This window comes from Danio rerio, chromosome 4 (genome assembly GCF_049306965.1).
Source record: "Danio rerio strain Tuebingen ecotype United States chromosome 4, GRCz12tu, whole genome shotgun sequence".
Taxonomy (NCBI): domain Eukaryota; kingdom Metazoa; phylum Chordata; class Actinopteri; order Cypriniformes; family Danionidae; genus Danio; species Danio rerio.
In genome coordinates, this window is record NC_133179.1 from 45,610,332 (window position 1) to 45,625,681 (window position 15,350).

The window sequence follows — 15,350 nt, forward strand, 5'->3', positions numbered from 1 at the left end:
CAACCCATTCTTTAAACAGGGTTTTGCTTGTCACCCTAAAGATTTTTACACAAATATTAATGTTATTCCTAAAAAACATCACAGTATTGATCAGATGTTTTCTTTCACACTATTCTGTAATGTTCTCTCTTTCATCTTTATTTTTAGAGATACAAAATGTAATAATAAGTTTTAAATGAATATTCTTATTTAAAGGCTTCATCCTAATCAGCTCAGACCTCGTTTATTTTAAAAGATTTTAATTCACAGAAATTAGAAAAATAAGAACAAGTTGCATTTCTTTTTTAATTCTCCCCAAAATTAAAGAACTTCAGTTAAAATGATTAATAATGTGTATCCATCAAAAGATTTCCTGAGATTAAAATTTGATACTGAGGAGAACTTGCCAATTTTGTGAAAGTTATTGAAAACACTGAGCATATTTTCTACAACTGCATATACTCATGTACATAACTTATAATACATAATGTCACGCGCAGAATTCCACAGATTTTCTGCAGATTTTTAGCCCATCATTAATTCTATTTAATTTGAGTAAATGTGTGTAAATATATATTTATTCACTTTTTAAATTAATAACAGTAATATTATTATTTTTTTTTTTTTCCAAAAGTATTTTTATTGAACATATTAGATATGAAACATACATTACAAAATAGCTTTTCAATTTTTTTTTTTTTTTTACACAACAAACAAACAAAACCTGCCGCACATACATTTAGGTTCAAAAAAAAAAAATAAATAAATAATATTAAGAAAAAATACAAATAAATAGTTATAATAAGTAAAACATATGTTACTCTCATTAATAAGGGGAGAAAAAAGAAAATAGAAAATACAAAAAATTGAAGAGAAAAGAGAAAAAAAAAAAAAAAAACAAACAAACAAACAAACAAACAAACAAGGAAAGGTTCTACTCTTCTAAAATGACTGAGGGGTCCATCTTTTTTACGTGATCTAAAACAGGTTGCCAGGTGAGAAAAAACATATCAGTACAGCCTCCAAAAGTGTATCGTATTTTTTCTAAGGTCAGGTGGTGTAGAAGTTCCATAAGCCATTGCTTAAAGGTTGGAGGAAGTTTTTCCTTCCATTTCAGCAATATTAATCTTCTAGCTAAAAGCGTAGCAAAGGCAATCACATTTATCTTGCTTTTGTTAAAACATAAGGACTGTGGTGTGATTCCAAAAATTGAAATTATGGCCTCAGGTTCTACATAGGTATTTAATGCGTCCGAGAGGAATTTGAATATTAGGTGCCAGAATTTCTTTAATTTTGAACAAGCCCAAAACATATGAGATAAAGTAGCTGGCTCAATGCTACAGTTAGGGTCTATATTTGGTTTAAATTTGGCTAGTTTCACTTTGGACCAATGTAATCTATGTACTACTTTAAATTGTATAACTCTATGTTTTAAACAAATTGAAGATGAGTGGATATTGTCTAAAACGGATTGCCACATATCTTCTGATAGTTCTATCTCTAGCTCCACCTCCCATTTTCTTTTTAATTTTACTAGGGGTTCCAGATTGTGGGAATTAATTATAGAATATATTTTGCCAATAAGTCCTTTTGAGTATGGGCTTAGCTCCATAATAGAGTCAAGCAGGGAGGGGGGAGGCAGTGAGGGATAGTGACTCATTGAGGAGGACACAAAACTTCGCAGCTGGAGGTATCTAAAGAAGTGGGAATTTGGAATTTGAAACTTAACTTTTACTTGTTGGAATGAAGCAAATTGCCCATCAATAAACATATCTTTTAATATCTTAAGACCTTTCATAGACCAGATGTCAAAAGTTTTGTCTATAGTAGAGGGGGTGAACATATGATTTCTTGCTATGGGGGCATAGGCTGATAGTCCTTTAAGTGCAAAACTTCTTCTAAATTGTGCCCATATTTTGAGTGAGTGTTTGACAACTGGGTTTAAAGAGTATTTAGATAAAGGTTCAGGTGTCGGAAAATTTGAGCATAGCAGAGCATGGAGAGAGGTTGAAAAATTTGATGTGTTTTCTAAAGATAACCAATTAGGGCCACTGTCATATGATGGATTTGACCAGTGTAGCATTGCTCGAATATTAGCTGCCCAGTAATACTGCTGAATGTTGGGTAATGACAATCCTCCATGGTCTCGGTGTCGTTGTAAAATATTTTTACGGATACGTGCATTTTTTCCATTCCATATAAAAGATGATATTAATTTATCTAAAAGTAAGAAAAATGATTTTGTTAAGAATACGGGTATGCACTGAAAAAGATATAAACATCTGGGTAATATATTCATTTTTATAGTGTTTATTCTACCTCCCAGTGACAATGGTAACGGATTCCAACGTTCAAGGTCTTTTTTTATGGAATCTATCAGTGGAGGGAAATTAACTTTGTACAAATGTTTGTATTTATTAGTGATCCATATACCTAAATATTTGAATTTGTCTTTAGTTATTTTAAATGGTAGTGAGGTAAAAATAATCTTTCTACCAGCATTATTAATGGGCATAAGCTCACTTTTTTGCATATTTATTTTATAACCTGATATTTTCCCAAAGGCAGTCAGTAATGTCATAATTTGTGGTAGAGTTGTTAGTGGTTCAGATATATATAGGAGGGTGTCATCTGCATAGAGAGAAATTTTATGTTCAAAGTTGTCCCTCTGTATACCCTTGATATTGATATCATTTCGTATCGCAATGGACAGAGGTTCAATTACCAATGCAAATAATAAGGGGGACAGAGGGCAGCCTTGTCTGGTTCCCCTTTCTAACGAAAAGAAAGGAGAAATGTGACAATTTGTACGTATTGCTGCCATAGGTGATGAGTATAAGATTTTAATCCATGAAATGAACTTTGTGCCAAATCCAAATTTTTTAAGAGTGTAAAAGAGGTAGTCCCACTCCACCCGATCAAAAGCCTTCTCAGCATCAAGTGAGAGAAGGACTTCCGGAACATCAGATGGAGTGGGATGGTGGAGGATATTTAGAAGTCTGCGTATATTATAGAATGAATATCGGTTTTTAATAAAGCCTGTCTGGTCACCAGAAACTATTGTAGGTAGCACTATTTCCAGCCGATGCGCTAATATTTTGGCGAATATCTTACTGTCAACATTCAGCAATGAAATTGGTCGATAAGAGCTGCATTCTGATGGATTTTTATCTTTTTTATAGATTAGAGAAATAATTGCTTGATTCATAGTCTCTGGCAAGGAGCCCGTGACTGAGGATTCTTCATATAGGGAAAGTAGAATAGGGGCAAGTTCGCCAGAGAACTTTTTAAAGAATTCACTTGGAAAACCGTCTGGGCCTGGTGATTTTCCGTTTTGCATAGATGACACTGCTCTAATAAATTCGTCTTTTGAAAATGGATTCTCCATGTCTAGAGCGAACTCTTGATCAATAGTGGGTAGACTAATTTTCTTAAAAAAAGAATCAAATAATGACTCATCTTTACAAGACTCCGAAGTATATAATTGTGAATAGTATTCTCTAAACCGATGGTTGATCTCTAAGGGATTCGTCAATTTAGTGCCAGTGTTATCATTAACTGACATAATGGAATGTGCTGCATTTTGTTGTCGAAGTTGGTGAGCTAAGATCTTCCCTATCTTTTCACCATGTTCATACATCTTATGCCTGGACTTAATTAAAAGATTTTCTGTTTGTTTTGTACATAATAAATTAAATTCAGACTGAAGAGCTAAACGCTGTCTAAACATGTCAGGTGTAGATGAGTGTGCCAAAATTTCATCAAGTTTAAAAATATCATTTTCAATTTTTTTAAGCCGCTCATGTTGTTTTTTCTTTAATCTGGCACTATATGATATAATTTGGCCTCGAAGATAGGCTTTAAGAGATTCCCAAATAAGACTAGAAGATATTCCTGGAGTCTGATTGTGCACTAAATATTCTCTAATTTCTGATGATATAAATTTAACAAACTCCACATCAGAGAGAAGTAGTGTATTAAATCGCCATGGCCGATAGTTGTTTGATGTAATTGGCATATCTAGAGTGATTAATAATGGCGCATGATCTGATATCACTATTGCATTATATTTGCATTCACTAACTAGAGGAAGTAGTTCACTGTCCAGAAAAAAATAATCTATACGTGAATATGTCTTATGAACTGGTGAATAAAATGAATAACCTCTACACCCAGGATTTTGGAATCTCCAAACATCAATCATTCCATAGGTTTTAAGAAGTTGGTTAATCACTTGAGTTGTACGACTTGGTATCATTGGTTTGAGAGAGCTGCGATCCAGTGAGGGTGATAGTACGCAATTAATATCTCCTCCTAATATAAGATGATGAGTATCTATATTAGGTATTCGTGAGAAGAGACCCGTAAAGAATGCACTGTCATCCCAATTGGGTGCATATACATTTACCATAACTACCGGAGTATTATTTAGTCTACCCACTACCATTATATAACGGCCTGCTGGATCAGCTTCGATTTTTGATGCCTCAAATGAAACCGTTTTACTAATGAGAATTGCTGTTCCTCTAGATTTGGAGTGAAAAGTCGAGTGAAAGAGTTGTCCCACCCATCCTCCTCTTAGTCTAAAGTGATCAAAAGTTTTCAGGTGGGTTTCTTGTAGGAAAGCGATATCTGTATTTAACTGTTTTAAGTGTGAGAGAACCTTTCCACGTTTCACTGGATGATTCAAAGATTTAACATTCCAACTTATAAGATTCACCTGGCAAATGCCTGATGCGTTAACATTGTGTGGTTTAACCATACGTCTTAAAAAATGTAAGCTTACATACAAACGCTTCGTTTAAATATAACAGAAAAGACCCTTCCAATAAGATTGTAGAAAACAAAACAAGAAGTAGAAGTATAAAATGAAGTGCGACATTTACCCATTCCCAAACACCAAATAGAACATGGTGCAACTTTAACCCCTCGCAACAATATCCACACATAAAGTGCTTACTTGGGGAGTTTTAACCTCACAAGTTGCTCTGCACATTATTAAAGAAAGAAAACAAAAATGAAATTAAAAAATAATAAATTAAATTGGCGCATATTATTAACAATCACCTATTAAAACAAGGATGACAGTTACATAACAGCATAGTAATGATAATAATAAACTCAGTAATTGTACTGTCCCAATTATATTTCCTGCTTTTAAGTTTAACTGAAAATAGTAAGTGATTTTGTATCAGTAATATTGTTTTTCACTCCTCATCCATGAAATAGGAATTCAGTCAGTCTCTGCATAGATGTAATGTTCATATACTCACTCAAACATGGTCATTTAGATGGGAGTGTGAGTGTATGAAAAAAAACAAAGTCACTGAAGTGGCTTGGTACTACTCAATCAGAGACGGTCGAGCCGTCTTAAAGAATATTATTTTTCACATAAGTCAGGGCTTCTGCTGCATCTTGGAACTGCTTTTCCGTCCCGTTGTGTGTGATTCGGAGCCTGGCCGGGTGAAGAATGCCATAACGAACACCATCTTTTCCTCGTAGTAGTTTTCGGACTTCGTTAAAAGCCGATCTTGCACGGGCCACGCTCGGCGGGTAGTCGGGGAAGATGAATATAGTTGCGCCGTTATGATGAAGGGGTCCGGTTTCACGAACCCGGCGTAGAATTTCCACACAGTCCTGGTAGTAATGCAATTTTGCAACAATGGCCCTGGGTTTACCATCTGCACGTTTTGCCTGGAGAGTGCGATGAGATCTATCGATCAGTATATCTTTATCCATTTTGAGGGTGTCTTTGAGCAGCTTCGACACTGAGGCTGGAGTGCATGCGCCAGGATCTTCGGCTACATTCAGTATTCTAATGTTTGACCTCCTCATTCGCCCTTCCATGTCCAAGCATTTCTCTTGTAGGGTTACTACATTTTTCTCCAGTTTGCGCACGGTGTTTTGCAGTTCTGTAACATCGTCTGAGCAGCTGGATAAGCCTCGTTCCATGTCTGACACTGTCGTTTTAATTGCCTCAAGATCTGAGCGAACAGCCGAAGCGTTGCTTGCTATCTCGGATTTAACTGCTTGTAATTCAGCTTTGACCATTTCAAATTCGTTTGACAGTGCAGTTTTCAGTTCTTTTTGAAAGAGCGAGGTTATTTCCGTTTTGATCGATGAGATCAGCTCAGCTTTAATCTCCAAAATGTCAGTGTGTTCGGCTGGCTCGGACATCATGCTAGGTGTATTAGCATCCTCTTGATTAGCAGCGGTTTTCCCCGTGTACTTATATTTACGTAGTTTGCCCGCCATTTGGATTTATAGAGAACCCAGCTGCTTTATGTGAAGTAGTAAAGTCTTAGATAGATGTAGCATCTCATATTTTCGATTAAAGCGCCTTAAATTTATAAGTTATATTACGTTTTTTGCAGAGCTCACCCAACTTTTACCTTACTCCATCGCCTGCTCAGTAGCGCCGGGCACAGTAATATTATTGACTAATATAAAAATGTTTATCTGATTTATGTACAATGCAGTTTGTACAGTAATATTTTCTGTCTTTTAGTAGAAATATTATACGAGAGACTTGCTTAGTTTACCAGATAAAGTGAATCTAATTGGATTTGCATTTTAAACATTAAATAAAAGTTTAAAAGATATTATTCTTTGTTTCACATATTTAGGATTTAGTTATGATACTCCCAAAATATTTCGGCAGAAATTAACAGATTTTTATCAAAATTATTTGCAGAAATAGCAAAAAACGTCGACAGATTCTGTCTGGCCCTACTCATGACTCATAATACTTAATGCTTAATACAGAATGTCTCATGTCAATATCCATGTTAACCCTTTTTACAATAAACAAGTTAAATTTGATGTAACTAAAACAAATCGTACACAGCATTACGTGGTTAACAACCTTTTATGCTTTGCAAAACATTCTTCATTTGTAAATGCAGGTTTTTGGACCTTCTCTTAAAGTGTGACTTTGAGATTATTAGACTCATGAAAGGTCAAATAAAAGTATCCTCTTTCAATTTTTATTTTGCTCACCTATCATTGCTGGTTAGTAATAGTATATATATATATATATATATATGCAGACAGCATACAATATAATCTATCAGTCCACATGAGCAGTACAATATGTATTGCATATTAATAATAATTGGAATTTACAAATAGCTGAAGTCCTTCAGTAGTCTGTTAAGTCCTGGAATTAGCATGTAAGCTAACAAATCACTCATATTCTCATTCACAATAGAGATACTGGGTTTCCCATACACAGATTTATTTGTAGTAATGTGGGAGTTTTCACATGAACATTTCTTCAAAGGAAACCAGTTGTCTACAGAAAGTTTAATTGTCTTAATGAGGAAAACTTTTTTATTTTCTAAAATCAGTCCATCAAAATAAATGTGTAGTGTTTTAAAACCAAAGTCTTCATTTGTTACCCACAACACATCAAGATTTGCTCAAGTCAAAATCTCATAATCTGACACAAATCTGATCTGTTGTTAAAGGCAAATGGCATTGTGTAGTCTGAACAGGGCTTTATGGAGTCTGCATCAGTCTCTCACTGTCATTGCAAGTTCACACCGGCCGAGTTTAGGTGGATTTTTATTCACCACCAAGTTTTGTGAAACTGCAGACAAAAGGCCAAAATTGGAGGCAAATCGGTGTTTGTTCGAGGGAGTGAAAATCAAACAATGTGAATGATCAAAAACACAATCTAAGGGTGTAGGACAGTTTTCTCTGCATCTCCCCAAACATTTTCTCCTCCCTATTTTTGCTCTCCATTGTGAAGCTTCATGTGATTGACGAGGCTTCTTTTATATTTAAAGCCCTTTCCACAGTCACTGCATCGAAAACGCTCTCCTAAGTGAGTCTTCATGTGTTGCTTAATGGAGTCTTTGCGTGTGATACTCTTTCCACACTGCTCACATGTAAACACTGTGGTTCCAGTGTGACCATTCATGTGATTCATGAGGCTAGCTTTGGTTGTGAAGCTCCTTCCACAATGAGCACATGCAAACGGCTTCTCTCCAGTGTGACTTATCATGTGGTGTTTGAGTGAGCCTTTATGTGGGAACCTTTTACCACACTCTGTGCATGTGTAAGGTTTCTCTCCAGTGTGAATCCTCATGTGGATGGTAAGGTTTTGTTTTTGAGAAAAACGTTTCCCACACTGTGTGCAAATAAAGCTTCTCTCTCCAGTGTGAGTTCTCATGTGGGCTTCAAGGTTGCCATTTTGCTTACAACTTTTTCCACACTGAGGGCAAGAATAGAGCCTCTCCCCAGTATGAATTCTTCTGTGCACTGCCAAGTTTCCTGTAGAATAGAAGCTTTTTCCACACTGTTGGCATGTGTACGGCCTCTCTCCAGTGTGAATTCTTCTGTGCACTGCCAAGTTTCCTGTATTATAGAAGCTTTTTCCACACTGTTTGCAGGTGTAAGGTTTCTTTCGAGTGTGAACATCAAGGTTTGGCTTTTGACAGAAACTCTTTCTACTCTGTTTACAGCTGAAATTACACCTAGACTTGGATTTCCGAGGTCTTCCACGTGATGAAGTCTTTTTAGTCAGTGTGGGTTTTTCATCAGTCGTTATTTCTTGTTGTTTATCTTCCAATTCATTCCATTGATGTGTCTCTTCTTTCAGCACTATCAGGTCTTAAAAAAAGAACAAAAAAGTGAACTTTAGTATGAAGGCTTAAAGTGGCAAGCATGAAATCAATGTTTACCCTAAATACTAAAATGAGCTAACCATTTACTCTCCATCATGTGGTTTTAAACATTTCCTTTCTTCTGGAACACAAAGTAAGTCAGCGTTTTTATCACAATATCTTATTTTGTGTTCAACAGAATCAAGAAACTCATCAAGGTTTAAAACCGCACAATGGAAAGTAAATGGTGAGGCTATTTTCATTTCTGTGTCAGAAATACCTTTAAAGGGTTTCTATTATGAACCTTTTTTATAAGATGTAAAGTAAGTCTTTAATGTTTCCAGAATGTTTCTGAGGTTTTAGCTCAAAATCAGATCATATACCTTGCAGAATATTTCATTTTGGAGGTCAGAGAAAAACCAAGCTCTTTTTGTGCCTGTGGCTTTAAAAGCAAATGATCAAATGCACTCGCTCTAGATTACTCATGCTGTGTTCCCTCATGTGCATCTCTTTCTTGGAAAACCTGATTGACACAAATCCTGCATGTTCATAGCAAGCGCGCATAATTCAGCTTATATTATTGAGTTTGCATTATTGTATATAACTTATGCAAATGTTTCCCGGTACTATTTTGCAGCTGGACAGGTATCCGCTGTTTAAAACATATGCTGGATAAATTGGTGGTTCATTCCACTGTGGCAACCCCTGATGAATAAAGGGACTAAGCCGAAGGAAAATGAATGAATGAACTTGTGCAAATGCTTAATGCCATGTTTGCTGTAAACTGGAGTGATGAGAAGATGACAAACTTTGCTACTTGTTTTCATTCATTTGTACTTTTGTCTTTGTTTTCTTGCCTTTGTGCATGTCCTGAGGCTTAGCTGAAGACCTATATCAGTGGTTTCCAACCTTTTTCTTTGGGCCCCCCCCCCCCCCATAAACATATACAAACATTGGAGCCCCCCCACCATATAAATACACACGCACGCACGCACGCACACACATATGTACTGTGTATATATATATATATATATATATATATATATATATATATATATATATATATATGTGTGTGTGTGTGTGTGTGTGTGTTTGTGTAATATTAATATATAGTAATATGTAAAGAAAATATGAATTAATCAGTTTTAACTTGTCTTGGCCTTCAATAAAACCAAAATTTAGGTAGGCTTTGTCATACTGTCTAATCTTTTTCTTCGCCTCTGAAGAATCACTGCATTTACGTTTGTCTGCCATTTTTGTTTTGATTTTGCCTTTAAGATACGTTGACAAGCAGATTGCGCGAGTAAGCAAAATTTAAATAATTATTTAAAGTTATTTATTTTAATTATTTTCAATATTATGTTGGAATTTTAAGCATGTGTTTAGATTATTTTTTATTTTTTGGGCTGCTCGATTTTGGGAAAAATCATAATCCCGATTATTTTGGTCATAATTGTAATCACGATTATTCAAAACCATTGCCAGTTAAGGTCAAAATTATTAGCGCTCCTGAGATTTTTTTTTTTTATAAATATTTCCCAAATTATTTTTAACAGAGCAAGGAATTTTAACAGTATTTCCTATAATATTTTTTCTTCTATTTGTTTTATTTTAGCTAGAATAAAGACAGGTTTAAATATTTTGAAACCAATTTAAGGTCAATATAATTAGCCCCCTTAAGCAATATATATTTTTGATTGCCTGCAGAATAAACTACCGTTATAATGACTTGCCTTATTACTCTAATTAAGCCTTTGAACTGCACTTTAATCTGAATGCTTGTATTTTGAAAAATATCTAGTAAAATATTATGTGCTGTCATCATAGCAAAGACAAAAAGAAATCAGTAATTAGAAATGAGATATCAAAACTATTATGTTCAGAAATAAGTTAATAAAATATTCTTTCCATGAAACAGACATTGGGCAGGAAAAGGTTTGCTAATATTCAAGAGGGTTAATAATTCTGACTTCAAGTGTATATATACAGTTATTTTCCACCCTGCAAAGGAAAGAAAAATGAATACAATAGAATAAAAATATGAAACAAACTGTGCTTTAAGCATCTTCACTGTAAGAAAAACACTTTAACTACAGAAATCCTTCAGTCAAGAGCAGCGAGGGTTTTCTCGTTATGTTTGTTTAATAATGATAAAAACAGCCGGCAGAAGGATTATAGCGCGCTGTATCTTTAATGGTTTCTCTTTCACGTCTTTTGATCCTCAACTCGTTTGTTTATTATACAAATGAGGGTTAATGTAAATAATCACTAAACACCGCGTTTTGACACCTATTTGACCATTAAAGCGCTCACGTTAAGATGACTTGTCTGCTTACAATTAAATATAATATATAAATAGAAATATTAACTTAGAATCACGGATGACTTATTTAAGCGCAATAGCCCAAATACATGTCATAAAATATTATTATTAATAACCATAATTTAAATAATGAAATTATATAACCTATCCCAATCCTGACATAGCTGCGCTTAAATAATAACTGAAGACGCTCCTTTAATGCATTCGCACGTTATGTTAAATTATTTTAAATTACACGCCCCATCCATAACCAACCTTAAATCATACCTTAACTCTCTGTTTAACAGTTCCAAGTAAACTGTTTTGTGTGACATTCTCATAAAATCTCTCTGCTTTTGAATATCTTTGTTCGTAATTGTTCTTAGCCCTGTCAATGTTTATCTATTTTGTATTATTATTATTATAATATTTCCTCTCCTGTTTCTCTTACGTTTATATTCTTTAGCTGTCAATATAATACTTCGCGTCTATGGACGAAAGAGTCAATAAAGACAGACAATGTGTAACATCATTTTCATCAAAAGACGGTTTATGTGCAAGTAACCGCACCGGTCCGTGCAGGGAGCGAGCCAGCATGGGAGACAAGCTACAAGGATGCTAAAGATTGCAGAACAACGACTGTGGCTGGATCCGAGGACTGATATTCACGCGATCACCAGCTGGCTTCCGTTACATAAGGGCAAATATAGATGACTAAAACCTCATTTACTCATTTTACTCATACTTTTTATCATTTATAATGTCCAAAGCATTGATATTAATATTAAATGCTACTTTTTTGCCTTTATTAGCCTTTTTCTCGCCTGTTTACTGGGTTAAAAATCTTACATTATTCCATCTCCACCTGCTGGTGAAAGCTAGAGCAGCTGGCGATCTTCAATCTGCAATCTACTGCTTTTCCTGCAGTTCCCAGATGTAATGTTGAATTTTAACAGTCGAATTTGATCCACTGAATTTATGGAAGCGAATATTTGAACTGAAATAAAATGAACTGAAAATGACCTTTTGAATATTATACATCGTATTTTTAAAGGGTATTGAATATTTTGTAAGTGAAATCTGAAAATTGAATATGAATTATTGAATTTTTAAGCATGAAAACGTGTTTGAAATATTTTTAGTTGAAATATTCACATCTTAATTAAACAGCTATGTTAAATTTCAGGACCTAAAAATACAAACCCTGGAATTCAAGTCATTAAAATGCAAGAACTTGTTAATACGGTGTATTATTTTTTTCAGTTTGTGACATTCAACAAGCTTTTTAATTCAAGACTTTCGGCATTGATTTTGTTCCATATTTAAGGCCCTGTTTACACTGATGCGTTTTAAAACGAAAACGGAGCATTTTAGAAAAGCTAAAGAGGCCGTTTTCATTCTAAAACGCCGCTTCTCCAGTGTGGATGGGGGACAACGAAGACACATAGTTCCGTCCTGCATTCTCTTCCTGTAAGTTCAGACTTCTCAAGTTTGATCAAGGCTGCAGTCTCCCCCTCCCCAGTTTGATATGGAAAACAGACTACCGAGGACACGGGTAAATCTTCAAAGGGAACAGTGTACTTTATAACTTCATTCACATCACCCTGGCTATGTTGTTTCACTTTCTTAACAATAAAATGAAAACATGATTTAAGGAACTGCCTATTTTCATTTTGATATTATCAACTTAACAGACAGCAGAAATGCTGAGGCGTTGTGCTGCATTTATGAGCATCATCTTCACTGTGTGGATATTTAGAACAAAACGGAGCCTATAACAACTGCCTCCTTTCAATTTCAGTGAAAATACGAAACATACCCTCTCTTTTGCTGAATATCAGTTTTAATAATCGATAATGGCCATTATAAAAGTATAACACAATAAGTTTATACATTATAGGAAATAAAGGCAAGCGATCAGTCAATATACAGAATGTAGGCTTCGTGGTTACATTATCATTAACTTATCTTTGCGCTCAGCCAAAGCACGTTACCTAAAAATAAGTAATAGATTCCAATGACCAAAGTCGGGGAATATGTCGTTAGATACAGACAACAAGATGAATGAAATATCACGTTTAATAAATATAGGGAGATTAGATCCAGCGGGAGATGCTTGATGAGCAGTTCGACGAGCACAGCTCTTATTTTGATAGATATTCTGCAGCGCTTGCCCGAGAGTGTGTGTGGTTACGTGTTGTGCTTTTTCAGCGTTTTGGTGTGGACAGAGAGTTGTTCAGAAAAGCTAGGTGAAATGCTAGTGTGGACATCGTTTCAAAACTAAAACGCACAAGTGTAAAAGGGGCCTGATAATAAAAATCAACCTGTTTGTTTCTGCAGATCTTCCGGTTTGACTCTGAATTTTTCTTCAATCTTCACATCTTCACTCTCCTCTTTAATAAACGCCATCTTTATAACAGTGTGGAGATCAGTCGATTCTGGAGGAGTTTTTCTCTGTGTTTGGACACTTTATCCTGTTTAAAATGAACAAAACAATAAAAATGTCCTGTTTAAAATAAACAATGAACAGAAACAAAATAACTTCTCTTCAACACTTAACTACTTAAACAGTTTTTTAATATAAGAGTAATTAACAAAAAGAAATCAGGTAAAACGTTTCTTTAAAACACTTACTACACACTTTTCTGTTACTTTATTTATAAAAAAAGCCCTCGGTTACTGAGAATAAAATAGTACTACGTTGTATAAAGGGTTAAAATATTTCCAACAGCAGTAACATAATTTAACATCATATAAAAAACTAAAACTTTAACTTTAAATCGGTTTATATCTGTAAACGTTTTAAAACAAACCTTTCTCCAGTTGAATTACAGCGCTGAAGCGGCGCCGCCTGATGACGTCACACGACACGCCAAAATAAAAGTCTTTTTTGTTAAGCTTTTTTGCAACTTACTGTTGCAGTCATGGCTAGGGCCAGACGGAATCTGTTGATGTTTTTTTGCTATTTTTGCGGAAAATTTAGGTAAAAATCTTCTGTGGAATGATTTTGGCAGTATCATAACTAAAACCTTAATATGGGAAATAAAAAAAATAAAAAAAACTTTTTTACTTTTATTTAATGTTTAAAATGCAAATCCAAATAGATTCACTTTATTTGGTAAACAAAGCAAGTCTCTCATATAAAATATCTACTAAAAGACAGAAAATATTACTTTACAAACTGCATTGTACTTAAATCCAATTAACATATTCATATTAGTCAATAATATTACTGTAATTAATTTTAAAACTGAATAAATTTTAGATTTACACACATTTACTCACAGTAAATAAACAGAATTAATGAAGGGCTAAAAATCTGCGGAATTCTGTGGAAAATCTGCGGAATTCTGCGCGCGCAGATTCTGTGTGGGCCTAGTCATGACTTCTAGGCCTTTTTCACGGCTGTTCGCACGCACATGCGGTTGAGCGATTGTTGCGTAAAATAATATATCCTAAATAAAACTAAAGTGAAGTATTCAGAGTTTCAGAGAACAGTAAAATATTAGGAAAGATACTGAAATTCTGGTTACTTTACAACAGTGATTTTACAGAATTCAGAGGAAATCTCTAAATATTAGAGGGAACATAAGCCTGATAACAGATCCTATCGTCGTCGCAGCGAATGCTCTATAATAATGTAGCCGTTTTGCAAACATCACGTTTTTATTGAGTTTGTGTCTGTCATATACAGTGCATTTTTTACAGAAGCTTTGAAGAGCCTGTGCGGTGACCGCAGAGATTCAGTAATCGTTATAATAGGATCATGTGCATTGCATAGGATTATTCAGTATTTACATTCTTTGGTCGCAGCGCTGTATTTTATTTAGGGGCGTAGATTTAGGGTGGACGGTGGGGACGTGTCTCCACCAATATCCACAAACTACCGAAATGTCCCCACCAATAATTTAATTCACTTAAAAACATTGCGCTGTCAGTATAAACCTAGACATGCCGAAAGGGTTAAATCACGTTCTCTCCTCGAATCGCACCGCCCCCAAACACATATGAACATTGTGATTGGCTGTGCCTTGCCCTGCTGTCATGTGAGTGGCTGCTTTCAGATCATAGTTTCAGATACAAACAGCGCCAAAACAACTGCGCGGGGGAAATTTCCCGATATGTGGGCTGTTCCTCGCACAAGTGAGGATGGAGTTAGCAAGAAGAGGTGGACATAAAGAGCTTTTTCCAACGAACAGTGTAAGTCACATAAACTCAAGTTTACTACTGAATGAGTCCATCATGATAATGCCGTTATGCTAGTGTTTTTATCGCTTTGTACGAAAAATGAATGAAAGTCTTTATTAAACTCTCTCTTTATCAGTTAATAAACATTATTTTAACATAACACTTTCAGGCCTGTAGCCAGCCTAATAAAAAGGGTTAACATATTTATTTTCTGAAAAACTGAACCTTTTTGCAGTTATTACCTGATTTTCTGTTTAATTGAGGTATAAATA

At 34.9% G+C, this 15,350-nt stretch overlaps 2 protein-coding genes across 3 annotated transcripts in view; both read right to left on the reverse strand.

The window, feature by feature from the left end:
- Window positions 1-13,746, reverse strand: part of znf1046 (zinc finger protein 1046) — a 659,651-nt gene extending 645,905 nt beyond the window's left edge. The window contains exon 1 of the mRNA XM_073947652.1: window positions 13,704-13,746. The gene's annotated coding sequence lies outside the window, so the exon portion shown is untranslated. The remainder of the gene's footprint in view (window positions 1-13,703) is intronic.
- LOC100536867 (uncharacterized) lies at window positions 6,951-13,746 on the reverse strand. Of its 2 annotated transcripts, none has more exons than XM_021475478.3 (3): window positions 13,704-13,746; window positions 13,215-13,364; window positions 6,951-8,595 (listed from the first exon to the last, which is right to left on the reverse strand). In XM_021475478.3, exons 2-3 carry the CDS (start codon window positions 13,297-13,299, stop codon window positions 7,709-7,711), a joined length of 972 nt encoding a protein of 323 aa, XP_021331153.1. In that variant the 5' UTR covers window positions 13,300-13,364; window positions 13,704-13,746; the 3' UTR covers window positions 6,951-7,708. The 2 variants fall into 2 exon arrangements, with proteins under 2 accessions (XP_021331153.1, XP_073803998.1); XM_073947897.1 differs by having other exon boundaries at window positions 7,194-8,595; window positions 13,525-13,746.
- Window positions 13,747-15,350: the final 1,604 nt, after the last annotated feature.

Excerpts from the sequence above, each read along its gene's own strand:
- LOC100536867 (XM_021475478.3), bottom strand. The coding sequence starts at position 13,299 with ATGGCGTTTATTAAAGAGGAGAGTGAAGATGTGAAGATTGAAGAAAAA. Across the intron at positions 8,596-13,214 it reads AGATCTGCAGAAACAAACAG|ACCTGATAGTGCTGAAAGAA; the intron begins GTTGATTTTTAT and ends TCTTTTTTTAAG.